The sequence below is a fragment of the Cyprinodon tularosa genome, unplaced genomic scaffold (genome assembly GCF_016077235.1).
Source record: "Cyprinodon tularosa strain WSP-4 unplaced genomic scaffold, ASM1607723v1 ctg117, whole genome shotgun sequence".
In the NCBI taxonomy this organism is placed as follows: domain Eukaryota; kingdom Metazoa; phylum Chordata; class Actinopteri; order Cyprinodontiformes; family Cyprinodontidae; genus Cyprinodon; species Cyprinodon tularosa.
The window spans coordinates 1,815,194-1,842,856 of record NW_024037970.1 but is presented as its reverse complement, the minus strand read 5'-3'; the positions used below and the strand labels follow the sequence as shown (position 1 = coordinate 1,842,856).

General features: G+C 37.8%; 2 protein-coding genes across 3 annotated transcripts; both read left to right on the top strand.

Moving 5' to 3' along the window:
- The first annotated feature begins 946 nt into the window (after nt 1-946).
- On the top strand, nt 947-7,955 carry arl9 (ADP-ribosylation factor-like 9). Of its 2 annotated transcripts, none has more exons than XM_038308386.1 (4): nt 947-1,512; nt 4,102-4,279; nt 7,108-7,283; nt 7,416-7,955. In XM_038308386.1, exons 2-4 carry the CDS (start codon nt 4,258-4,260, stop codon nt 7,602-7,604), a joined length of 387 nt encoding a protein of 128 aa, XP_038164314.1. In that variant the 5' UTR covers nt 947-1,512; nt 4,102-4,257; the 3' UTR covers nt 7,605-7,955. The 2 variants fall into 2 exon arrangements, with proteins under 2 accessions (XP_038164314.1, XP_038164305.1); XM_038308377.1 differs by lacking the exon at nt 947-1,512 and adding an exon at nt 2,124-2,619.
- A 3,232-nt stretch (nt 7,956-11,187) lies between these two features.
- Nucleotides 11,188-19,790, top strand: LOC119798893 (testicular haploid expressed gene protein-like). Its single transcript, XM_038308559.1, has 7 exons — nt 11,188-11,287; nt 11,362-11,392; nt 11,544-11,600; nt 11,864-11,998; nt 18,631-18,772; nt 18,982-19,116; nt 19,332-19,790. Exons 1-7 carry the CDS (start codon nt 11,188-11,190, stop codon nt 19,461-19,463), a joined length of 732 nt encoding a protein of 243 aa, XP_038164487.1. The 3' UTR covers nt 19,464-19,790.
- The last annotated feature ends 7,873 nt before the right edge of the window (nt 19,791-27,663 follow it).

The window sequence follows — 27,663 nt, the reverse complement described above, 5'->3', positions numbered from 1 at the left end:
TCTGGGTTGAGACATCTCCATACATCCATTAAATTATTATTTGTCAAAAAACTTTCAACAATGTCATTATATTGTGGTTTACTTAATCTTGGAGGCATCCTATCCACCCATTCATTCGGGGCCATGTTCCAATCTCCTCCAACTAAAACATGGTTTGTGGGGTACAACATTTTAAGTTCTGATATCACATTTGCTATTTTTTCCAACAGTTTTTTATTTTGTCCCTCATTATTATACCCATAAATATTGGTTATAATTAGAAACAAACTTTCAAATTTCAGTACCACACTCAGCCAGTGACCTTCACCATCAGCTCTATGAGTTATGATTTCACCAGGGCATTTGTTAAAACATATTGCTACGCCTCCCGATCGGTAGGAGCCATGACTAAATAAAATTTTATCTCCCCATTGATTAGACCAAAAGGCTTCATCCACCTCAACAGAATGAGTCTCTTGCAGAAATAGACACTGAGATCTTTGCCCTTTACAAAATAAAAAAAGTGCTTTCCTTTTCACAATATTTTCCAGGCCCCGAACATTCAATGAACCAAAAGAAATGTCAACATTTTCCATGAACACTAAACAAAAACACACAACAAATGCAAACCAAACGGTAAATGTAACCCAAGTTAACTCTGCTCACTTAGAAAGTGATTGAAAGCTAAGCCTTAATAGGGTTATAATGTCCCTTTACAAAGGTTTCCACTGCATCACAGTCATGTTTAACTCCATCACCTTTCATTTCCAATCCGACGCCCTTCAATGTATCCATGTGGACCTCGAAAGAAAGCCAGTTTTCCAGCACGCCTCGCTTGTTCAATTTGTGGCCACATGCGTCTTCTCTCCTCCCAGTCCTCCCGTGGCAGCATCTCAGCAAACCGAATACCTTTATCCTTGCAGACTTGTGAGCTCTTGGTCCGGCGCCAGATTTCTTCTTTCATCCATCTCTTAGCAAACAAAATTATGACATGCCTGAAGAAGCGAACTTCATCCGGATATGTAGCATGGAGTAGTTCCTCCGGAGCTTCCTGTGACTTAATCCACTTGTTGAGGGAAATGTCGCATTGAGTAGCATAGAAGAGCGTCGTGTTTCGTTAAAACTCTGATTATGTCTGAATCACAGTGTAACCGGTGCGCATGTAGCAGCTAAGCCCGCAGTCTGAGCACCATGGTCGGTTTGAGGGCAGCGGTCCTGAGTGCGTCGGCAGTTATTGGCGGCGGAGTCGCTTATCTCCTCTGGAACCGCGCTTCATCCTCCAAGCAGAAGAAAACAGAAACACAACACGGAGATGATGATAAAAGCAGCACGAAGGAGGAGGAAGAGGTGGAGAGGGAAAGAAACGCTCCGGTAGAAGAAGCTGTTGTTCCCGCCGCGGGGTCCGGCGCCAGATTTCTTCTTTCATCCATCTCTTAGCAAACAAAATGATGACATGCCTGGTCTTGTTATCCATCTTTCTCCCCATCCTATGAACAATGTCGACTGCATCCTCCACCTTCGACTCCACATCAGGTGCGATTTCCCGTAGGATTTCAATGACTTGCTCTCGGATATTTTCATCTTTTTTTTTTCTTCTAAACCTTTAATCTGCAAACACCATCTCATCCTGTCTCTCTCATGATCCCTCACTCTGACTTTGAGCTCACTGATATCTTTACAGAGCTGTTCATTTTGTTTCTCTAAATCTTCAACTTTCTTTTTGCAGTCTTTTACCTCCTCCGCGTTGAACTGGACGGCTTTAGCTAGGCTGGCAATCATGACGCTACTTTGTTTGGTCTGCTCCTTCAACTCGGCTAGCTGACTATCCACACGTTTTTCAAGGCCCAGTATTGCTTGTAATATAGCGTTGTTGGAGACTTCTGCACTCTCACCTCCATCCGCAGACTTGGGCTTTTTCCCAGCAGGGTTTTTAACTGGCGTGGTTGGTACGGAGTCGACCGCGCGGTCCCTCTTAGTTAGATTAGCGGTGTCCCCAGCATAGTCGTGCTCCATAACATGGACTTCGTCTTTCTTTCCAACTTCCCAAGGAGTATCCTTCTGTTTAGGGCCCTTTATGAGTTTGGCTGGTTTAATTAGCCTTTGTGCATCCATAACGTCGTTTCACAGTGGACTTTCAGCAACTTCAAAACTCAAATTTGGGACTAAATTAAATGAGCTCCGAAGCAAGCGACTGCTCAATCCGCCATCTTGCCGAACCCCCCCAGAAGCGAACTTCATCCGGATATGTAGCATGGAGAAGTTCCTCCGGAGCTTCCTGTGACTTAATCCACTTGTTGAGGGAAATGTCGCATTGAGTAGCATAGAAGAGCGTCGTGTTTCGTTAAAACTCTGATTATGTCTGAATCACAGTGTAACCGGTGCGCATGTAGCAGCTAAGCCCGCAGTCTGAGCACCATGGTCGGTTTGAGGGCAGCGGTCCTGAGTGCGTCGGCAGTTATTGGCGGCGGAGTCGCTTATCTCCTCTGGAACCGCGCTTCATCCTCCAAGCAGAAGAAAACAGAAACACAACACGGAGAGGATGATAAAAGCAGCACGAAGGAGGAGGAGGAGGTGGAGAGGGAAAGAAACGCTCCGGTAGAAGAAGCTGTTGTTCCCACCGCGGCTCCGAAAACAGAAACGGTAAAAGTGATTATTGCTGTGAAAAGTAGCAGATATTCACATTAGATCACCTAGTGATATATCAATTGTGCAAAAACGCTCCTAATAATCTCAAATTACTTTTTATTTAAACATTTGTAACAACATTTAACTCGTTGTGGCACGTCCTTTGGCAGATAATGTGCGTTGCATTCTGGGAAATGTAGGAAATGATCAAACTAGGGATAACTGCTCAGTTTAAGATTAATTTGGCTTGTTTAAACCCAGTTCCGCCTCTTAAAAAGAAGCTAAGATGCCACTGTTTTGAATTTGGTAATGTGTGATCTCATAATGTATTATAAATGTATAAATGTCCTTGTGTAGTTGAATGAATAAAACAAAGCATAGGAAAGTTCTACACAAAGTATTTACCATTTTAACATATGTATATAAAGTCTATATATGTATATAAAGTCTATATATTAAATCTATACTATTCATATTATATGAATAGTATGGATTTAAGCCCTTCATCTCTAAATCCAAGTCTTAAAATTCATCTTTTTAACTTGTTTCTCCTTCCTCCAGTTAACATCTCTTCTGTCTTTTTGATCTTATTGTATAAAACCATCTCTTTTCTTTCCCTCATTCCCCTTTTCTGCTTTCTTTGTTTAGTTTGTGATTAATTACTAAAACACACTGTAAAGTTCTTTGTCTATTTGAGTTAATTAAATGCAACCTTTTTAATAACATAGCACCAGGGGTGCAAATGAATCAGTCTCATTAACAGCTATAGACATGCTATATATTTTAATAGCAATTGTAAATATTATTTTTTTCCATCTGATGCCTGTGATCATAATTCATGTTGGCTGGAGCTGAAAACTGCGGATTAAGCTTCATACTAATATTACCAAACTGATAAAAGAACTGAGAGGGTGCAGGCCTCCTCCTAGTTGCTCATTTCCCCCAACATATTGTGATTTGCACCTTAGCTTAAAAACGGTTTTCAAAGAATGTGGATCCAGATGTGGATCTGGATCATCACAAAAAATGAATGGATTGTTCCTTGGACTGAGGTGCAAGGTGTGGATGACATTTTGGTAAAAATGTCATTAAAACTCGTTCCTAACTTTTCAAGTTATCCTGTACACAGACAGACAAACACAATAACTCTCCTAAAACATAACTTCCTTGGTGGAGAGTAACTATTTGATATGATGGTGGGTATATTGGAGAGAGGATTAGGATGAAAATCCAAAATTATACCCAGACTGAGGTGGCTGTATGACATACCAGTCGTCTAAAAGTCTTTTGATTGATCAGTTGTTGTTTTTTTTTTCATTTTTTTGTTCAATATCCAAAAATTAAACCACAGTGCTAAAAAATTTGCATTATTCAGCTCAGTTTTTATTCCTGTTTCTCTCCCCACTTTTACAAGATCACAGTTTACTCAGTCACGTGTAATTTATGGTTAATATTTTCCATTCTAAGTGTTTCTTACAGCTGTGTTGTGTTTTCCAGCCCAGTCCTCTGGAGTCAGAGAAAACCCTGGTTCTGGTTCTGGGTCTGGATGGAGCGGGGAAAACTAGCCTGCTGCACTGTTTTTCTGGCAGCAGTCTAGGGCAGGAGGTGGAGCCAACCCAGGGCTTTAACGCCGTCTCCGTCAACAGAGATGACATGCATATCGAGTTTTTAGAAAGTAAGTCTGAACTTGTTCCCTCCTCTGCCTCGCAGCAAAGATTTAAAATAGTACTAAGATGTTCTCACAGGATTTTTTTTCTCTTTCTTTGGCTCTATTGAGGGTTTCTATGATTGTAGAGGAAAGCGAGGAGGTTTGATCCGTTTAGTGTGGAAGTTATTATTGGTGTTATTAGTTTAGTGTTTTGGGAACAAATATAATAACATTGGTGCCTAGACTGGAGGCTGTCATTACATTTTGCAGTACTGTAAAAAGTAGTTTTTCCTTTTAGCATTTCTGCTTCCTTTCAAATGTAATTATTTTTAAATCGTAGAAATTATCTTTTAAAACCTAAGCTAAAAACAAATATAATTCATGATGGGAAAATACTTTCCAAACTGGTCCTGTGTAGTAGCTGCCTCACTTTCTAAATCGTAAACTCTGTTTAGTTACATACTTTGGATTGCTGACTTCATTTTTACAAGCCACACCACGGCCTGATTACAGCCAGACGAGCATTGTTAAATCTTAGACAGAAACACATCATTATAAGGAAATCTAAGAACACATGAGAAATAAAATCCATTGACATCTATCAATCCAGAATGGGTTCAAAGAAACACTGGCACTGGTACTCTAACGCTCTACTGTGAGAGATACCCGTCCACACAGATGGAGACAGCGTGCAGCTAGTGCTGCAAATTATGATATTTTACTATTCAGTTAATCTGTCCATTATTTTCTCAATTAATCAAATAATAATCAGATAGCAAAAGGTTCCTTAAGATTTTTTTACAGAATCAAAACCAAGTAAAACTAAAACTTTTTCCTCAATAGGGCATACTGGCAGATTAAAAGTGTTTTAAATCATAAATAAAAAAAATATTTGTATAATTTTTCGCAATGTTGTTATAGTTTCTGCTCTAAGTGGGTTGCTCTGTCAGCTAAATCAATGTTTTCAAGTCTCTATACTCCAGTTTACGATTATTTTAATAATTGATTAACAGACAATTAATCCGGTTAATTGTTTCAGTCCTACATTCAGGAGTGGGGAACTTTTTCAGGAAGATACCAAATAAAACCAATTCCTCAGAAATTACCTCTCTGGCTGCAATTTAGGTAAGAATACTAGAGAGGCTAAACAGGATCCATGGGAGAGAGCAAACGCCAGAACTACTGAACCAAAAGGCCAATGTCATATTCACCTGTACGACTTTTTGGAAAATGTTCTGTGGAATTATAAGATAAAAGAAAAAAAGCTTTTTTAATCTTAATGTATTTCTGAAAGAGACGATCATGTCAACAGTGATTAATGATGGTGTTAGTGTGCCTTCAGGACCTGGATGGCTCAGATTGAACCATGAATTCTGCCTGAGGACTCTCGAAAGAGCAACAGGCACCGGTTTATGACCGTAATCTCAGACATCATGGAGTAACGCAGCAGGACAATGATTTATAGCACACTAACAGGTCCCACAGTGGCTAAACTATAACTACAGGGGACCAATGTACAACATTCACTTTTTGCAAGTTTTTTCACATCCATTTGGGTCCCTATTGCATTTAGAAATAGTTGAATTCCTGCAAAAAATTGTAAAGAAATCCAGAAATTTTGGGGCAATAAGTAAATGGTTCGATCTAGAAAACAAGCTGTTTTACAAACTCGGCAGGTGCCGCCTCTCACCTAGCAAAGCAAGTAAAACGCACTTTTTGCATACATATCAAAAATACAACATTACTTTTATATCAATTATTACATTAAAGTTGTTATTTTTATTTGAATTAAACTTTAGATTGACATTAATAGATGCTGAAAAAAAAGACACAGACATTAATGCTTTGCATGATGCTAATTCAGAAACCGATGTTGGGAGGAAGAACACAACAGTTTATCACTGCAGAAATATGGCTGCTGACATCTATTAGGTTATCCCAGAGATGTAATGGTCTATTCATTGATTATCGGCAGTTGAAATCTTCACCTTCCAAGTTGTACATTTTAACCAGAATGCCCCTAAAAGTCAGAATGCTGGTGCATCAGAATGGTACAATTCAAGATGGATACTACTCTTCTCAACAGTAGTAAAATGTCTCTACTTGGATGTTTTATTGCAGTTTGTTCAGAATATCATGTGGAACAGTGTCTTTATCATTGTTATGATTGTCACAGTGGAATACCAGGGTCCACAAGCTGAAAACTGGACACATTTACCTCTGATGTTCCACCAACAACTTAAATTGCAGTTCTAAGGATAATTAAAGCACCATTAGAATTAGTTTTGCTTATTTGCACACTTGCTACATCCTTGCTTTTTGTGCACATGATTAATCTGTTTATTATTTTTTTGATAAATAATAATCAGATTGCCAAAGGTTCTTTAAAGAAGATTTTTCACACAATCTAACTCTTCCACTTGAGGAGTTCTGGATAAAGCATATTGACGGATGAATTTTTTTTTTTTATCTTAAATCTAAAATGTTTATATATATATATATATATATATATATATATATATATATATATATATATATATATTTTTTTTTTTTTTTGTTGCAATTTTAATATAATTACTACTCTAAGTGGGTCGCTCTGTCAGCTAAAGGCATGTTTAAGAGTCTCTATTCTCCATTTAACGATTAATCGATTACTAATTAGTTGAAGGTTATTTCAATAATCAATTAACTCGATTGTTTCAGCAATAATCTCATTCATGTCTGACCTCTTAATTACATTAAATTGTATATTTTGCCTTTTGTGTCCTGTAGGTGGCACAATAACTGAAAGTGACTAGGAGATAAAGCTGCTCTCCAGACATTAGTTAGAAGTTAAATATCTGTTTGTATTTCAGTCGGAGGTAAAGAGAATCTGCGGCCATATTGGCAGAAGTATCTGTCCAAAGCTCTGCTGCTGGTGTTCGCCGTCGACTCCTCAGACCCTGAGCGGTTTCCGGTCGCCAAGGAACATTTACATGAGGTGCTGAGGCTTGACCCCATCCTGCCTTTAATGGTACTGGCCAACAAACAGGTGAGAGATAACCAGAGACACTCCAGACTTTTTTTTCTTCAGTTAACTAACTGTTAAAGTTAGAAAGTGTTAAAGTTGCTTCATGGTCTTGTTGAAGTTCATTTGGACCTCCTGGTTTACTTTTGGTTCCAGGATCTTCCAAGTTCCTGCACCATCACTGACCTGCATGACGCACTGTCCCTGTCTGACGCAGGAGAGCGCGCTTTGTTCCTCATCGGTACCCATGTGAAAAAGGGAGACTCAGAGCTCAGCTCAGGGGTCCAGGATGCTCGGGACCTGATCATTCAGATGGTTTCTGGCAGCAGGTTTAGGGCGGTTTAGAAATCATCCAGCGTTTATCCTCACTTGTAATAAATCCGTTACAGAGTAAAACAGCTCCAACCTTCTGTTTTACTGTTTGTCTTAACTGTTGACTCTGTTAGCTTTCTTATTTATAGTTCGGGGAGGACATTAAAAGGTTTTGCTTTATCTCATCTATTCATGGCATCATTGTTACATACTTTAAGAGTTTTTTTTTTTTTACTAGGGGACTAAATTGTAAAAAATACTGTTGAAATGTTTATTTTCACCAAAGCTTTAAGGGAGTTTGTTTTTAAAATTTTGAGAAAGGTGGATGTTGTTTGTAATTTACCCATGTGATTTACTGTTTCAAAATCTGAGCTACACTAAAGGGAAAAAAATGTGTGAAAGGCATCTTTTTTTACTCTTGAAAATTAACTGTTTCTACAAACCTTTTTGTGTGTTTTTGGACTTTACTCCTTTAGATGATGTTATGGATTTAGAAATTCTTTTCTCATTTAAAGAATGACCTCAAAATGTTGGCTCAGTGGTAAAACAGGGCCAGCTTATATTAAAGGGCTTCAACACAGCGTACCTGGGGCTCCATTTGAATTCATAGAATTGTCAACAGTGAGGCTAAGTCTAAATATACCGATGTGTTGTATTTGGATTCTTGAGCCAAAGAGGAAGTGTGTCAGCGGTCGCTTTGAAAAGTGGTGAGGAGTAGCCAGATATACCTCACCAGCTCTGGAACAAGCAGTTCCCTTCTAAACCGGAGGGTGGCAGCAGTGATACTAGTGGAATCTCCAATGTGGTCTGACTATTGACTAAAATGTAATAATAGCAGTAATTAGTTTTTCCACATTAATATGCTAACATTAAAAATGACAATGCATTCCTGCTCTTTTTAGAATAGTGAAGTGAGTCTTTAGTAATTAGTGATAAATAACTAAACCCAGTTATAGTCTGTGAGGCAGGCCTAGTGGTTAGGGCATTATGCTTTGAATCCAGAGGTTCTGCGTTCATGGATTGCCACTCTGGGTCCCTTAACCCCACACTCCGTAAAAATTCAAAAAATATCCACTGGACTTGGTTTTCAAGATTTGAAGACGTTTCGCCACCTCTCCAGGAAGCTTTCTCAATTCAAATGTCTGGATCCGCAGTGAGTTTGAGTCTTATATGGCAAACTCACTGCGGATCCAAACATTTGAATTGAGAAAGCTTCCTGGAGAGGTGGCGAAACGTCTTCAAATCTTGAAAACCAAGTCCAGTGGATATTTTTTGAATTTTTACGGAATGACTATGACCTGGATGACTGAGAACCTTTATCAGCTTAACCCCAAACTGCTCCCCGGGCACCGCACCATGGCAGCCCACCGCTCCCCAAGGGGACGGCTTAAATACAGAGATTCCGTTGCTCTGTACTTGTGCGGGTGTAATGACAATAAAATGCTGGGGGAAAAAAGAATCCTTATTGATAAAGCTTATAGTGTCTCAGGTTATCCAGAGCTATCTCTTTAGTTATGCTGCTATAGGCTTAGACTGCTGGAGGACATAGGGACACCTTTTGATCATTCTATCTCTATTCTCCCACTCTGCAAAATCTGTTAGTTCAATCTCTAACTTTATCCTCTCTCTGCTTTTTCTCAAAGTAGCTTCATCTTGTCTGCTGCTGCCATCAATGCTTTTTGTTTATAGATGTTGGAGCTCGGCCTGTTTTTTTCAGTCCTGTTTCTCTGTGACTGTCTGGATGTGCTCTCTTTCATCCTTTCAAATGGGAGCTGGTTCGGAGCTCATCTGTCCGGCTGTGCATTTCCTGGATGGGACCGCCTTTGGAGCTTGGTGACAGTTGCCTTTTGTATATCTGCTTCTTTTTCTATGTTTGCTTCTGTCACCTTGAACCCAAGTCGACCCCCTTCAGATGACCGCTCACACTGAGCCTGGTTCTGCTGGAGGTTTCTTCCTGTTAAAAGGGAGTTTTCCTCCCCACTGTCACTACAAGCATGCTCGGTGTGAGGGATTGCTGAAGAGTCAATGAGCCAAAGCAATTAGCTGGCTTTCCTTAGATAGAAAACTTGAAATCAATTTGGCTGTATGATCTGGTTGTTTTGTCTTTGTAAAGTGCCTTGAGATGACGTGTTGTGAACTGGTACTATATAAAAAAAACTTAATTGAATTGAACCTGCTTAATGTATCTGTTTATAAAAGTATAATTGATTAAAAGTATAATGAATTATTTTATTTCCAAATGTAGATCATTTACGCTAGCTAACTTTACTACTACTTCTTGCAATTCTGTGCAATTTTCAAAGAATAAATAGAAGCAGTGGGGCTACAATGATGGCTGAAACTGAAACCAACTGAATGCATAAATATTAGAAGTAAACACACACAGCGAGAGCATTCGCATTGGCATAAGATAAGCGTGTCACAAAGATTGGCATGTGAGACAAACAATGTAGAACTTGAAGCCAAAAGATCAAACATACCTTTAATTAAAACGTGATGTATGTGTAAGTGTGCGTATGTTTATGAGTAAGGGCTTTAGGAAACTCCAGTATGTCTGCAGTGATTTTTTTTAGGAAAATACGGTTGTTGTGCACATTCATTTTCATTATTCAGTTGGTTGGTGGTGGCATTAAAACCTTTGTGTAAACCAAGGAGGAGCAATCCTTTGTAACTACTGTTTAAACCCACTTAGGTCTGACTAAAAGCTAAGAAAAAAATGTCCATACAGGCAAACACTTCTTCTCTGTAGGTACCTATGCTGTACAAAGTTGTACTTGGCTGCTCAGTGCTGCAGTGGTTAGCACTGCTGCCTTGCAGCAAAAAGATTCTGGGTTTGATTCCTGGCCTGGGGTCTTTCTGCATGGAGTTCTCTCCGGGTGTTCTGGCTTCCTCCCACAGTCCTAAAACATGACTGTTAGGTTAATTGGCTTCTAGGTGTGACTCCTGTTTCACCCTGTGAGCATACCTAATGATATGTGGTAGTTGCTCATCCTTGACCTCCAACTGTTGTGAAGTCTGAATTTGGCGGACAGCGCCCAGGAAGTACTTCTTGTGAAAGGCGATTGCCAGCAATGCGTCGTGGAGCGCATAGGGTGTGGCAGGACCAGACGCGTGACAGGACACTGCATCCATTCCTGTCTCCAGTCATCTTGACCTGTCTTGCCACTTGATCTAGATGGTCTCAGACGAGAGAGTGATGTCGACTTGCGAAACTCTTCCTCACTTTAAACAAAGTCATGGGGCAAGTCATATATCATCCTTCCATCCCATCCCCTTTGACCCCAACTTCCCCAACCATAGGATGAATAGATGGCCCTCGTCGTATCGACGGAAGAACATGACAAGGTTGTTCATACTAATGTAGCCTCAGTGGTGGATCACTTTTTGGTTTTCCATTGAGTTTCATCGTTTATTGGTCAAATAAATGTCAGAAAATGTGCAGTAGATCCAGATATTTACTCATGTTTAAGAAAATCTTCGTAAAGTAACGGGTAATAAACCACTCCTCTGTGCTGACCCGTTTGTATCACTTTCAACATCCTTGAGACGATAAGGTAGTTGTGTTAACTGAGCTGACTCCTGTTTCATGGACTCATCAGATGGTTGCTATGGACTCATGACTCCACAGCAACAGCAGCAGATTACTGTTACACCCTTAACGGGCATCAGGCTGACTCATCCAGCCAAGGCGATGAGGATGGTGTCTGGAAAACAAGGTGAGTTTATGGTTTCTCTCCTACATCTTCAAATTTTTTGCATTTTAATAACTCTAATGTATTTGAACCAGCAGGTGTCCGGCCAAGATTTGGTCCCTCCAAGAGGTGCTGTTATGTTATTGTTCATGCATCTATAAGTTTTTAATGACTTATGTGGTTAAGGTTGTAACTGGATGCTAAACTTCACCCTAAAGTCACCTATAGAGCCTCGTATTAATGTTGATTCATGTCTTGTGGATGTTGTGTGATTTGGCAGAATCTTGGAGCTGGCACAGCATAAAACCTCAAAAACAATCTGGGCGACGACTCCTTGGTGAGCATCTGAGGCTTTTCTTTCTGGAGACTGTGGAAAGCCCCACAGTTACTTCTGCTGATCTGCTTTACAGCTTAAAAATGTTCTAACCTTAAAACACATCCAAGAAAAAGCTAAAGTCACTGTGGTTTTTGATACATACTCTCTAAAATACGTTTTCTGCAAACTATCTAACCACAATTTTACATCTTAAATGGCAGTGCTCTTCCCTCTGTGGTGTATTTTGTTTTACTTAGGAAACTTTTTCTTCCCTTTTCGATCAGTGAGAAGCTGAGCTGGGGCAACCAGGAGCCGATACGGCCTATCTCCTTTTCTGCACTCAGAGCTACTCCCAGTTCAAGAATCCAATACCTGGCCCAGCACAAAAGAGACTTCTCAGCAAGGGAGGACCCCCGGAGGCAAGAGCAGCACCTGCAACATTATTGATGAGTGGCTGAAAAGGCTTTGAGAGGGAAGAATGATTGTGTTTTGCTTTCAATGCAGTGATGAATCAACATATTTGTGTGGGAGTTTTCATAAAGTGGATATAAGAGGCTGCAAAGTGTTGTTTAGGACAGACGCCAGATCTGAGGGGATCTCCCCTGAGAGCTCTCAGGATCAATCAGATGGTGATAAAGGAGGATTGTAGGTAGAGTTTGTTGTTAGCCGTCCGCCTCAGCAGTATTTAGTGTAATTCAATCAGCGGCCCTCACAGGAAGGGTCCCTGATAATCATAATTATACTGTAGCATGAGATAAAAGGAGCCAACAGACAGTTTTTTTCCTCCTCTGTTCATTTTATGAGAATTATTTTCAAGGTTGTGTTTCAAAGACGGATGTTAGAAATTATGCCTGGTCTACAGTGCACATAGTTTTACACCCACTCGACTAGATTTATAATGAATTTTTTTCTGATCCACACAGGTTCAGAAAACTTCATATAGTTCAAATACACATATGAGCTCTTGCCATTATTTGTTGAAATGTTTTTTTTACCAAATTTATTTTTCCAATAGATGTTTTCCTAAACCAGTCTTTCAAAAAGGCTTGATGTATTTATCTCTTTGTAGGCTTTTTTTTAAACGTATAGTGAAAAGATCCACCTGCACCACTCTGTTCCCTAAAGGGAACGACTATTAAAAGCATGTGAGAAACAATTAGGAGGACCACCTGTTTTGATAATCTACCCGGAAAAAGAACATCCTCCACTATACCTTTACACTGCAAAAACGATCTATAAATTTGTAAAAATGTCTTAAATTAAGTGTATTTACCCTTAATTTGAGCAGGTAAATAATAGTGGAATGACCCTTTTTACTTTTAAAATAAGTATAAAATAAGATAATTAGATATTATGCACTTGAAATAAGAGGCTGCATTTGTTTTTTCTTATTTTAACTTTCTCTAAATTTCACTTAGCTGCTTAATTCAAGAAAAAAAATGGTCTTATTTTAAGAAAAGTAAACTTACTTAGTTTTTTGCAGTGCAAGTAAAAGCTGAAGAATATCATGATAGTTTTCCTTCTTCATTCCTCAATCCATCTTGTGCCATGAACCAGTATTACCCACAAAATAAACAATAAACTCTTAATGCTAGTATCCCCTACAGCTAAAAAGGTCAAAATTATTGTCATACTTTGGAGCTCCAATGGAATATAAATAGTTTTTACTAATATCTCTCATTCTACAACCCTTTGGGAAAAACAGTCATGGAATCACCAAACTCTTATATAAATATAAAAATATAAATGCGACAGTGATTTGCCTACATATTATGAATGCTGCTGGCGTACCATAAATGATAAATTATGAACAGTTTAGTTTGTGCCTTCAACTCGTTGCCCATAGGAAGACGTTACTGGATATAACAAAACCAAATATCTTAGGAACAGCTGCAGATGACACAAAACTAATATAGGTGAGTAGCCCAATGTAAAAAAAAAAAAAACAGTCTTAAGAAACACTTAAAGAAATCAAGCAAAACAAATATTGTGGTTGTGAGTAACAACCACTTTATCAGCTCATGTAGAGAGAAACAAATATGGAATCACCCTGAATCTGCATCAGATTAGATCTGCTGGCTATTCTGCAATTAAAACAAAGGGATCAAACCTTGGAGAGCGGTTTGTACCAACATAGCAGAAAGTAAATCATCACACAATGTTCCAAAAGATTGTGGGGGTTTTTTGTACAGTCATAGCCAAAAGTTTTGAGAATCATTCAAATGTTAATATTTACAAAGTCTGCTGTTTCAGTTTTTATAACAGCAATATGCATATACTCCAGAATGTTATAAAGAGTGATCAGTGTAACAGCAATTAATTGCAAAGTCAATATTTGCCTAGAAAATTAACTTTATCCCCCAAAACACATTTTAACGTCATTGCAGCCCTGCCTTAAAATGACCAGCTAACATTGTTTCAGTGATTGCTCCATTAACACAGGTGTGGGTGGTGATGAGAACAGGGCTGGAGATCAATCTGTCATGATTAAGTAAGAATGACACCACTGGACACTTTAAAAAGAGGCTGGTGCTTGGCATCATTGTTTCTCTTCTGTGAACCACGGTTATCTCTAAAGGAACAAGTGCAGTCATCATTGCACTGCACAAAAATGGTCTAACAGGAAAGAAAATCATAGCTAGAAAGATTGCACCTCAGTCAACAATCTATCGCATCATCAAGAACTTCAAGGAGAGAGGTTCCATTGTGTCCAAAAAGGCTCCAGGGCGCCCAAAAACGACCAGCAAGTGCCAGGACCATATCTTAAAAGTGTTTCTGCCGCAGGATCGGGCTACCTGGAAACTCCCCTGATCTTAATCCCATTGAAAACTTGTAGTCAATCATCAAGAGGCGGGTGGACAAACGAAAACATAGGAATTCTAACAAAATGAAAGCATTGATTGTGCAAGAATGGACTGCTATCAGTCAGGATTTGGTCCAGAAGTTGATTGAGAGAATGCCAGGGAGAACTGCAGAGGTCCCGAAGAAGAGGGGTCAACACTGCAAATACTGACTTGCTGCATTAACTCCTTCTGTCATTAAAAGCTTTTGTTATTCATAATATGGTTGCAATTGTATTTCTGTATGTGATCATCTGACATACACACATGAAAACCAGAGGGCAGCAGATCATGTGAAAATATAATATTTGTGTCATTCTCAATACTTTTGGCCGTGACTGTACATTCGGTTGCGTCAGAAATTTGGACCAATTACAAACAACATGGGAAGGTTGTTAGAAAAAAGCTTATGGGTAATATAGACAATGGAAGACATCAAAACAGCAAAACAGAGTAAAATGCCTTAAAAACAGAACATGCACAACAAATTCGAGAAAACGTTTATGACTGACCTGTTAGAAACTGCCTAAAGGAAATAGATTTTGCACCTAGAAAAGCTAAATGTAAGCTGTTATTAACACCAGAACAGAAGAAAACAATCTGACAAAAAGCCAATAGGCTGAGAGTAACTCTGGAGGAGCGACAGAGATTCACAGCTTCCCTTATTCACAGATTTCCTTACCTTATTTGGGTCAGGCTAAGGAAAAACAATCATGGACTGTGGATAACTGGATGAAAGCCATAAGGAGCTGTGAATCATGAATCTGTATTGGAGGATGCTGGAACCTCTGTTTGGGGCCATTTCAATCAGATTTATTAAGATGACTGCAGAAATTATTTGACTCAGTTGTGGTCAAGCTGAGACACATCTAAAGGGTGCAGGACACTGGACCTGGAGGACTGGATTCAAAGAACCCTTTCATAGAGGGACAACTGTGAGAACATTCCTTGAAGAAGGATGCACCCTGTAAATAGTTTGGATTTCAATTCAGTTGATAATTTGGGATGAAAGTTGAAGATAATGGTTCCTTTAAAGTTCCAACCTGCAAAGCTGATCTGGCAAAAGCAATCAGACAAAGTTGGAGTCAAACTGTTGAAGACTTAGTTACTCATTAACTCCATGCCTCTGAGAAGGCAAGCTGTTAGAAAAGCCAGAGGTGATGCAACAAAGCACTAGTCGTGTGTTGTTGTTTTTGTTTTCTGATTTTATTTTTCCCCTCTGCTTGAGCTAAAAGGTGACCGTTATAGAATAGCACAATGTTGTTCTAAATTTATTTGAGTTTTTCTAAAAGCCAAAAAGCTGCCACTTAGAAAGACTGTCATGTCTGTGGTCTGATTTTTTTGACCAAATTAGACACCTTAACATCTTCAGAAACTAGTGCTTCTATAAATTTGGCCTTCGGAAATGATGGGAGATTTAAAAGAGACCTGGTGAAAAGCATTTTTTTCTTCTAATTTAAATAATTGAAAAATAAAATAACGTTAATGTTAAAGTTGTTTATAGAGAAATAAGAAACTGCATTTATTTACACTGATAAAATACAAAAAACATATTTACCAAGATAATACCAAATAATAAAATAATACCAGACCATCAAGTGAAAAAGGTTTAAAGAAAAAAGTTTTTCCCTATAATTATAGTAATAAAATAAGAAAAATACCAATAAGTTAAGGTAAAAGAATTTGAGTGAAAATAAGATGTTTGCTCTATAGCTTTTAGTCTGGTAAATGGCAGGTAAAAAATTTGCTCTTCTTGTTTTTTTGGAGAAAATGTCACAAATATTTAAGAGTCAGTGAGAATCAACCATCTGTTAAATTATTAGCAGATTAATTTTCCCCATTTGCGCTTGTCTTGTTTGGTGACAGGTAAAATAGACTGCCCATTCATTTTATTTGGATTTATATTAATCTTTGGTTTTCATGTTCAGTAAAACAATAGGTTAGTATTTCTATATAATGTATCCTTATATAATCCTCCCTGATGGGCTCAGATGGTTTCTCACTTATACCTCCAGCATTAAATGAGGAGTTACAGTTCATTGTTCTGTCTGCTTCCATCTTCCTCCTTCAGGGCCTTTTTGTTTGAGACACACAACATTTAAAAAAAACTTTCAATTTCCTGTAGGAAACAGGTGGACGAGGAAGCGGCATGTTCCTTCAGGAAAACCAAGCATCCTTCCTCCAAGGCGTCTCAATATGAAAACACTCTGCGCTTGTCAGCGCCCAGAATCAGGAGCCGTGGTCCTCAGGAACCGGGGTAAAGACGTCAAAGGAATCACTGTCACTGATCCAGCTCACATGAAGCAACTTAAAGAGCTCTAAACATTAGAAGAGTAATAAAAAAATCTTTAATCTTGAAACCAGAAATTTTATTTAAACAAATCAGAATTTTAACAGCCTTCAAATTATTTAGCTGTAAGATTTCCTTAACAGGAATTACTAATTTTAGAGAATCTGTTTAACTGTTGCACAGATTATTTACAGCAGTGTTTAATTTCACCCAACAAAGTTAATCACCAGAAAAATGCATATTTATATATATATATATATATATATATATATATATATATATATATATATATATATATATATATATATATATATATATATAAATAGTCAAGTCTATATATATAGTCAAGTCTATATATATATATATATATATATATATATATAAACATATTATAAAACATATTAACTGTTGTAAATATGTTTTAAAACAAGATTCCTCAATTTGGATCCTCACAACAAACAAGATAATATTAGAGTAAAAGGATCCAGTAATTGGTTTAAGCAGATGGAGCCTAACCCTAGCGAGCAGCATAGATTGAAAATACCAAAAAACAACAACAAAAAAATCAGTAACAGTCAAATATAGCAGAGCAAACAAAACACTGTTGGCAGCAAAGTCTCAAAGGCTAATCATTCGTTTTGAGTATAACATCAGCTGTTAGTAGAACAGCAGCCATCCAGAGGGCCTGATCAACCAATCAGAGGTGGAGTTTTAGTAAACAGCCAACAGCAAGAGAAATCCATAATATCAAAGATATTTTCTTTAGAGTCTTACCAAAAATGTTTTACTTTCCACCCATGCTGTAAAACTCTCTGAATTAGAAGACAGGTTCGCATTCAAGTTTGAACATAATAATGATCTGTAAAGAACAGCAACAAGCTTTATTATGTACAGAAATATGCCTTGAACCCATGCAGGGGGTTTGCATGTTCTCCCTGAGCATGCCTGGCTTCTCTCTGGGTACTCCGGTTTCCTCCCACAGTCCAAGGCCACATATTTCTGGGATACGTGCCACTGATATCAGTTTGTGAAGTCTTCCTATTTACTTGGGATGTACAAGTAAATAGGAAGTAATTACAATGATTTCTATTGGATTTACATCCATAGACTTGACTTCATGTCTGATGAATAATTTCTGGATTAATTTGATGTTTGGGTAAGTATCCTACTGAAAGACCCAATAATGACCCAGTTTCATTCCCCTGGCTCAGATTTAGATTGGCATTTATAACAGATACCACTTTAAAAAGCTCTCCTAAGCATTGAATTAGAATCAGCCCCAAAGCATCATTCATTCTCCACCATGCTTTAAAGTGACATATTTCTTCGACGTCTTCAAACCTTGTTTTCAGCCAGATCCACCTTAAATGTTTGTTAGCTAAGTGCTTACTTTTAATCTCGTTTTATCAAAATAAAGATTAAACTGCATGCCTAAATTTTTTTTATAGTAGGTATAGTGATACATTTTACTGGCATTTATCCCAAACAGTCAGCATGTAATGTCTAATGATTGCTCTCCAGATTAGCAGGTCGTGTAAAGGTTGGCATTAAGTAAATACAGTATCTGTATATAGCACAACTAATACTAATCTGCACAATTCTGGATTTTCTGAATATTTAGTATTTATGAAAAATGAATTTTGATTAAAAAGTTGTAGCCATGACCTTTCATTTCAGTTCACTTTGACATTTTTATACTTTGTTAGAGTGAAGATTATGAAACAAATAAAGCTACAAGGACGGTATATATATATATATATATATATATATATATATATATATACGTATATATATATATATATATATATATATATATATATATATATATATATATATATATATATATATATATATATATATATATATACATACAGGTTTTTTTCCAGGCAAGATATTGAACGTGTTCCTGCTTGTCCCTCAGGCCTCTGCACACACCTCAGTGTGAAAATAACTGTCCTATTTGGCACGTTTATCCCAGAATGAGAAATGTTGTCATCACTGCTCGATTGCTGCAGCTCTCACAACCCAAACAGACACATCCAGACTACAGCAGCAATAGGGAGGTAAGTTACTTCCGCTTTACCTGGTTGTTCCTGTAGAGAAACTTTACATTCCATTAAAAAACAAAACTGCTTTATCATGTTTTTTTTGCTTAAATACTTTCAATGGATGGATGGATGGATGGATGGATGGATGGATGGAAACTAAAGGGAAAAGCAATTTAAACTAATTTCTTACTGTTTGAATGAGGCATTTCCATCTTTTTCCACAGAGCGCAGCTTCTGTTGTCTCCTTTGCTTCCAGAGCAGCTCAGATATCTCAGAGAGTCGCCCAGCTGTCGCTACCTAAACTGAAACAGAGCAACATCTGCTACCAGCTGGGACACCTTGAGGACACAATCTGGACCGTAAGAACACCTCCTACCACAATAATCAACCTGTTACTTATTGAATTGCATTTTATAAAACATGAAATACAAACTCTTCACTATTGACCATCTTTAACAGACATTATTTCAGATCTGTCATGAATTTATTTTTTGTTTTATAACTCCTCAGCAGAGTTGGCTTTTTTATTAAATCCAACCTTTTCTCTGTTTTTCTCACTTTTAATTTCAATCAGGTCACCAGAGCAGCAAGAAAGGCTTCAGCAAGTGTTCGTGTTCAGCAGCTGGCAGCTCCAAAGCAGCTTCACAAGGACTATATTCCTCCACGAGACCCAGTGTGGAGCCGGAAAAATGCAAAGAACAACTGAGCTTCTGCTGAAATAATTCAGAAACTTACTATTTTTCTACTTTGAACTTGAACTTGAAGGTGACCCTATATCTCCTGTCATCCATTTGTTTTTGTTCTGTGGTTGAATCTTTAAATTGTTATGTCATACTGAAAATATTGCTGCTTTTAACCTCTAAAACCCTGGTTTCCTCGAGCTGGAAACATCAATACATGTGGTTTTTCCTCCACTGCTAAACTGGATTCTAAATTATTATTTTTTTTTATCACAACCACATGTTTCAGACTTTGCACAATGTAAATGTGGTTCTCCCTGAGTATTTTTAACTTCAGTGCATGGATGGACTGTGTTACTGTTCATTAAAAATGGGAAAAAAAGGTGAATTATTTACTAAATAAAACTTATAAAAATAATTCATACAGATAATTAATTCTTTTTTCAGGAAATGATTTTTTAAATAGATGGAGCTCACTAGGTTCTGCAGACATTGTTTATTTGTTAGACTTGAACATGACGTTAGCCTGACTTAACAGAGACACAACTTCATCCAGCAAATGAGGTTTTAGCCTGACCTGACCAGCAGGCAGACAGGAGAAACATATTCAAACACAAAAACTATTCTAAGAGGAATCAGGGCCCACTCCAGTTAGCACATGAATGAAATGGCTGCCATTTTTACATTGCAGCTTATTCCCCGTTTCTTTATTTGAAAACATTTGTTTTGTTCTCCCAAGCCTTAATGGTATGATTAAAAATGAGAAAATTAAATAAAGACGGAACCAGATTTTTATTCTCTAAACTCCACAAAACATAAAAACTTGACATTGGCTATTCACTCCTTAAAGCTTTGTGTAGGCTGGTTATTTGGGTTTTAATTTAGAACATAAATTAAGTGCAGTCCAGACAGAAAACAGACTCTTATATACAGGATTCCCACTGGTCCTTGGAAGCCTTGAAACTTTGTGAATTTGAAATAAATTCAAGGCCCTGGAAAGTGAAAAACAGACATAAAAAGAAACTTGCCATGAAAGTCGTTACATTTGGTGCAAATCGATCAAATTCCAGAGCAGGGGCAAAGCTACATTGTCGAACCATGCTACATGAGTTCATCACAAAAATACGGTTTTGAAAGTGAAAGTGGGTCTGAATTTTACAACCTAACATTTAAATATGACTTTCTAAAATGATGAATAAATTCTCAATGTGGGGTTCTTACGTCATTGGGTCACTGTGTAGCTTAGAATAGAGTTATAAAAAGATGTTTACCTTCTATTACCGTAATGATAGTTTCTATCCTTTGCCTAAATTTGAAATAGGTATTATTGACTGTTTCCTACAATAGAAATTGAATGGTGTTGAAATATTCTTAAAGAATGGAACATAGCTCAGTTAGCCCGATATCTACATCCTGATCTATTAACCAAATTAACAATTCATGAATTGGTAAAGAATTAAGAAATTAACATATTATTGTGAATGTACATTATTTCACCTAAAATCACAATGAATAGAAATGTAGATTACATCCTTATTATATGTAGCAACGACATTTATCGTGATGACCAGATTGTGTTGGGGACTTTTGTGTCATATAATTCTAAATCTAACTTTGTCCCACTAGAAATAAATGTGGTCTTTTTTAAGTAGAGAATTTATCTATGAACTGGAGCAAGAAGAGGAAGTTTTCTCCTGTTCCGGAGCAATTTGTTCAGATTAAGGTGTTTAAAGGTGTACTAAAGCATTTTAGGATATCATTCTATGAAAGTCCATTATTTCATAAAATTAAGATGTAGCTATATACTTGGCAGATTTTTATGCACTACTTTGTGGCCCCGGCGAGCATTTAAACTTATACAGGTGCTGGTCATAAAATTAGAATATCATGAAAAAGTAGATTGATTTCAGTAATTCCATTTAAAAAGTGAAACTTGTATATTATATTCATACATTACATACAAACTCATATATTTCAGATGTTTATTTTGTTTAATTTTGATGATTACAAATGACAACAAATGAAAATCTCAAATTCATCATATCAGAAAATTAGAATATTACTGAAGACCAATAAAAACAAAGGATTTATAGAAATGTTGGCCAACTGAAAAGTATGAACATGAAAAGTATGAGCATGTACAGCACTCAGTATTTAGTTGGGCCTCCTTTGGCCTGTATTACTGCAGCAATGCGGCGTGGCATGGAGTCGATCAGTCTGTGGCACTGCTCAGGTGTTATGATAGCCCAGGTTGCTCTAATAGTGGCTTTTAGCTCTTCTGAATTGTTGGGTCTGGTGTATTGCATCTTCTTCTTCACAATACCCCATAGATTTTCTATGGGGTTAAGGTCAGGAGAGTTTGCTGGCCAATTAAGAACAGGGATACCATGGTCCTTCAACCAGGTACTGGTAGCTTTGGCACTGTGTGCAGGTGCCAAGTCCTGTTGGAAAATGAAATCTGCATCTCCAAAAAGTTGGTCAGCTGCAGGAAGCATGAAGTGCTCTAAAACTTCCTGGTATGTGGCTGCGTTGACCCTGGACCTCAGAAAACACAATGGACCAACACCAGCAGATGACATGGCACCCCAAACCATCACTGACTGTGGAAACTTTACACTGGACTTCAAGCAACGTGGATGAAGTGCCTCTCTTCTTTTCCTCCAGACTCTGGGACCTTGATTTCCAAAGGAAATGCAAAATTTACTTTCATCAGAGAACATGACTTTGGACCACTCACCAGCAGTCCAGTCCTGTTTCTCTTTAGCCCAGGCAAGACGCTTCTGACGCTGTCTGTGGTTCAAGAGTGGCTTGACACAAGGAATGCGACAGCAGAAACCCATGTCTTTCATACGTCTGTGTGTGGTGGTTCTTGAAGCACTCACTCCAGCTGCAGTCCACTCTTTGTGAATCTCCCCCACATTTTTGAATGGGTTTTGTTTCACAATCCTCTCCAGGGTGCGGTTATCTCTCTTGCTTGTACACTTTTTTCGACCACATCTTTTCCTTCCCTTCGCCTCTCTATTAATGTGCTTGGACACTGAGCTCTGTGAACAGCCAGCCTCTTTAGCGATGACCTTTTGTGTCTTGCCCTCCTTGTGCAAGGTGTCGATGGTCGTCTTTTGGACAACTGTCAAGTCAGCAGTCTTCCCCATGATTGTGTAGCCTATAGAACTAGACTGAAAGACCATTTAAAGGCTTTTGCAGGTGGTTTGAGTTAATTAGCTGATTAGAGTGTGGCACCAGGGGCCATCAATTTTGAACCTTTTCACAATATTCTAATTTTCTGATATGATGAATTTGAGATTTTCATTTGTTGTCATTTGTAATCATCAAAATTAAACAAAATAAACATCTGAAATATATGAGTTTGTATGTAATGTATGAATATAATATACAAGTTTCACTTTTTAAATGGAATTACTGAAATTAATCTACTTTTTCATGATATTCTAATTTTATGACCAGCACCTGTATAAGGCTTTTACATTTTTTTCAACAAAGAGTCTTCTGGCCATCACTACACATGTCCATGACTTGTGGATCTGAAGGTAGGTTATATAGTCAGAGGTGTCAAGTAACAAAATACAAATTAATAATGACTAGATTACTCATTACATTCACCTGCTTAGCTCCACCTGTTTTCTCATTACCGTTCATCTGCTCCACCTGTCATGCCTCTATTTAACCAGATCTAACCAGTCATCAGCGGTAGATTATTCTCGAGCCAGCAGTCAGAGTGTGCCTGGGTTACCTTAGTGTTTCTGATAATCTGATCCTGACCTGTTTTTGGACTCTTGCTGGATTTTGTCTGTTTAATTAACTTGGAGCTGCTTCCTGTCACTAACCTGGATTTCCCTCTGGAACCTTTTCAGACTTCTGATCTCTTGTTTCTGATCCCTGAACATGTCCTCGACGCCAGCTTTGGCTTTGCCCTCTGGATTATCCTGCCTTCCTTCGGATCTGGTCGCCTAATTGTTCTCCATCCTCTGGGACTAGAGCGTCTGGGACTCTATAGGCGGCACCCACCGTATCTTGTTGACAGCTGACCGCCTGGAATCAACCTCGTTCTCGTCTACATTCATTTCCTTATATTTTACAAATAGACTTTTTGATTTTAAGCTCGTTTTCGTTATGGCTTGTTTGTATTTAAAATAATAAGAAAACATCTAAATAATTTGTTTTATCCAAACTATTTTTTGTGGTGCTGCACTTGTTCTTCACCACATAGCAAAATAAATTGTTTTTAATATGCTGCAAAGTTAAATTTGACACTGTTCCAGTTTATAAAACGTAAAAAAGTTAAGTATAAGAAGTTATCATCCAGAATTCTAGAAAACTCTTCCTTTTATAGGATAGTACAGTTAAGTATTTGTCCTTAACAATTTCTTCTGCATTACTTTTACTCTTTAAGTAGTTTTAAAACTATTACTTTTACACTTTTACTTGAGTAAAAAGCTTAAGTTGATACTCTTACCTTCTATGAAAGGGATTTCTTCTTCTACTTGAGTAATAAACATTAATACTTTTGACACCTCTGCATATAGTCAATACACCTTCGTTATTGAATCTGATCAAACAATTTTTATGCCAGTTTCTATTAAATGTGCTTCGCATTAAAGTAGTTTGGAAATTATGTATCCATTTATAGAAGAAGGTAAAAGATTTAGCTTGTGGGTCATGAATTTGAGAAAACTGATCCTGAAAAGTCCTTAAATTCAATGTTCAGCAAGATATAGGAAATGTGTTTAAATGGTATGATGGCAAATATGAATAAATGCGACTCACTCTCTTAGTTTTAGCTTGATGTGTGTCCAGAAGTGGTAAAATTATGGAATGTACAGATTTACATGGCAGGTTATTGTTGAATTTGATATGATTGAGGATGAAAAACAGGTTTGAAGGTTAAATCCATAAATGTTTACCAAAAACCCATTGCCACAGAATACAGTCAAAAAACGGGGACAGAAAGCTCAAACAAAAGGCTCCACCACCAATCCAATAAGGTAAAAATCAGCCCCTGGCCACACCAAAACTCACCAAAATAAATGTATTTGTCATGATTCAGAAGAGAGGACCCAGTATTCAAGGTAAGAGAGACAGTGGGATAATTCACAAAAGCGTTTATTAAAACAATCGATGATTGGAGTGGCAGCAGCTAGGGCGTCTATAACAGGAAACTCTGTAGAAGGTTACAGGTTAGTGACAACGTAAATCTAACAGTGGGTGATACAAACGCAAGAGTCACTGGATTAACAGCTCAGCCCGTGTCCTCAGAAGACGTAGGATCCAGCCAGTAGGCTGCCAACATGATGCGGTGGACACCGCCGAGAGTGTCCCTGAAGCTGCGGCCCTGGAGAACAAGCAGGAGTGTGAAGCCAGGTCAGGCAAACAAATCAGAACAGGCAGACTTAGTGGTACAGGAGTCCAAAGACAGTTAAGGCAAACTGTTCAGACAGAAACAGACAGGCTCAGTGGTTGAGAGGCAGAACAGGTCAGGATCAGGAAATCAGAAACACTAAAACACTAAAAACTCTAAAAACACTCTCACCACTGGCACGAGAGAACGGCGATAATCTGGCTCTGATAACTGGATGCAAGCACCTTAAATAAGGCAGGAGCAGGTGGATTAAATAAGCAGTGATTAAAAACCTGGAAGAGTTGGACAGGTGAATGGTATTATTAATTAAGCCAGTCATAAGTGCCAGGATCATGAAAGTTTTAAACTTCAGTAAAATGCATCTAAAATAAGTTTAAATGAGAAATTTGATTCTGGAATGTCAACTAAGAATTTTAGAAGAATGCAAAAAACAGCCTTTTCAAATGGAAAGGGGATTTTCAGGAACTCTGTAAATTCTCAGACCTCTGAGTCATGGTGTCTTTATATCAGGCTTAACTTGGTCAGCAACCTGACTTTTTCTTTCCTGAAGGTGTTTCGACAGCGATGTAGGAGTCTTTGTCAGTTCTGTTCACTGGCTCACATTGGTTGCTGTTTTTTTTTTTAGCCTAATTTGAGGCTTTTTTTTCTGAAGTAGATTATTTCTAGTCTGAGATATGTTTTTGGCTGTTTTGTACAACATTTCTAGGTTGCAGTGGCAAACAAGATGAATCTAAATCAAACAAGATGAAAGTGTGCAGCCATTTCACACCTTTGGCTAAAAACAGGAAGCCGTTAAACGAACCTTTTCTCACCATCCTATCATTCTTTATGTGAATCTCATCTTTTAGTATAAAGCTTAATATTGAATTATTTCAAAGTTTCTGTATTGAAAGATTATGTTTAATATAAAATTAAATGATGTAGGGTAGAGAGCAAGCCTTTGCATGTTTCTTATAAGGATTATAACTCTAAAGGCAGCCCTGTCAGGGTGGAGAAACAGGAAGTTTCTCTTAACAAAAGGCCTTCAGTTTCTCAGAGTGCTGAGAAACTGGCATCAGCTGCTACTGATGATGATGTTGTGGGTTTGGCATAATACATCTGCTGGACTTAAGTTTCTAAACTCAGCGTTGTTTTTTAAAATCAAACACTGTTTGTGTTGTAAAAGGAGGAGAAATTGGAGAGAGGTCATACTTTCATTAGTTCGCTCAAAGGAAAAGAAGACACATTGAAATTAATGGATTGAAGGAAGGAAGGAAGGAAGGAAGGAAGGAAGGAAGGAAGGAAGGAAGGAAGGAAGGAAGGAAGGAAGGAAGGAAGGAAGGAAGGAAGGAAGGAAGGAAGGAAGGAAGGAAGGAAGGAAGGAAGGAAGGAAGGAAGGAAGGAAGGAAGGAAGGAAGGAAGGATTTGAATTATATAAGTTTCCTATCATTATAGTGACATTCCTGAATGTTCTGCTCCTAAAATAAAGGAGTGGGTTTTTCTCACTAACTAGGGACTGTTATTAATAGCTCATCTATCTAAGTTTTGCTACCGTTAAAGCAAAGTAGTCAATCGTGTTGTTCAAAGATATTCTGGGATGAATGACAAATAAAAAACAGGTACTGATCTAATATGTTTGCATTAATATCTAGAACATGTAGATATACAGAAATGTCCTAATCATGTCAGAGTTTAATGTTTGGCTTTGTGGAGTTAGTGATTACTCTGTCATAATCAACACTTAGTTAAAGCAGAAGTTGCAGAGGAAAGTAGATGTGTGAAGAGCTGAAAGTTGAGCAGCTGCAGGAGATGACTCAATGAGAAATCAGGAAATTCACAGATCAAATTTAGTTTGTGTGGGTAAAACAGTTGCATCGGTGAAGCATGAAGACAAGCGGAAGGAGGGTGATGCAGACTGAATTTGGTAGATTCCTCATTGCTCTGCAGAGGTCTCTTAGCAGCAGACATAGAAACCATCTCCATTCACATTCTGTACACATGCTTATCTCGTCAGATCTTAATCCCACAAAGTTACGACATTTTGAAAAAAGTGTCAGACTAGATCTCTCAGTCTATCACAGCTTTATGACTTCATTAAATTTTATGTATTCATAACACATTTAATTATAATGTAGGACTAATAATTCTTAAAACAACCCCTTAGGTCCAACTCTTATGTTTGCTGATGCTTGATTTGGTTTCTTTCATAACAGAAAGGAGCAAATATCAGGGCAAGTTCAGAAAACTTTAACTTTTAGAGTAAACCAGGAAATTAGATTCATGTTGTATCCAGTTTGCTAACAGAATTATAAACTTCCTGTAGGGACATTTGCTGACTGAATGAATAATCTATGTACAACAACCTTCAAAAGAACCATGTAGCACCACAGTTTTCTTGTTTTTCCAGCCTTTCAAGGTCAGCTATTTGCATATATACCATAACATAATACCTTAAGCAATTCAAAGTATTCCAAGTTAACAAAAAGTTAATAAAGTTAATGAAAAAAATGTGGCCTACAAAGTGAAGCCGTCTCTCCCCATCTGGAATGCCTGTCATTTCATGACTTTGTTGTATTACTCCACCTCTGAAGGAGGATTAAAGACTAAAACCACTAAAGGCCAAAAAAAAAGGAAAAAAGTTAGAATTTTCTGCTTACATATATATGCACATCCCTGCTTTCTAAATTAAAAGTATTAAGAGGCAAGTTAGACACCTTTTCTGCTGGTTTATGCCTTTTTTGTCCACAAAAAAGTCTTTTTCCTGGTGACTTGTCCTTGGAGGGCCATATTTATGTAACAGTTGCTCTGTGGTCTCCCACCAGGCTCTTCTCTCCTAAATGCTCTCTTTTGACAGCTTGTCACCTTAATTG

What these genes read in the sequence shown, in the direction of transcription:
- arl9 (XM_038308377.1), top strand. Translation starts at nt 2,395, where the DNA reads ATGGTCGGTTTGAGGGCAGCGGTCCTGAGTGCGTCGGCAGTTATTGGC. An exon ending in CGGCTCCGAAAACAGAAACG is followed by an intron (nt 2,620 to 4,101) that starts GTAAAAGTGATT and finishes TGTGTTTTCCAG; the next exon opens with CCCAGTCCTCTGGAGTCAGA. An exon ending in TGGTACTGGCCAACAAACAG is followed by an intron (nt 7,284 to 7,415) that starts GTGAGAGATAAC and finishes TTTTGGTTCCAG; the next exon opens with GATCTTCCAAGTTCCTGCAC.
- LOC119798893 (XM_038308559.1), top strand. Translation starts at nt 11,188, where the DNA reads ATGACTCCACAGCAACAGCAGCAGATTACTGTTACACCCTTAACGGGC. An exon ending in AGATTTGGTCCCTCCAAGAG is followed by an intron (nt 11,393 to 11,543) that starts GTGCTGTTATGT and finishes GTGATTTGGCAG; the next exon opens with AATCTTGGAGCTGGCACAGC. An exon ending in ATCTGGGCGACGACTCCTTG is followed by an intron (nt 11,601 to 11,863) that starts GTGAGCATCTGA and finishes CTTTTCGATCAG; the next exon opens with TGAGAAGCTGAGCTGGGGCA.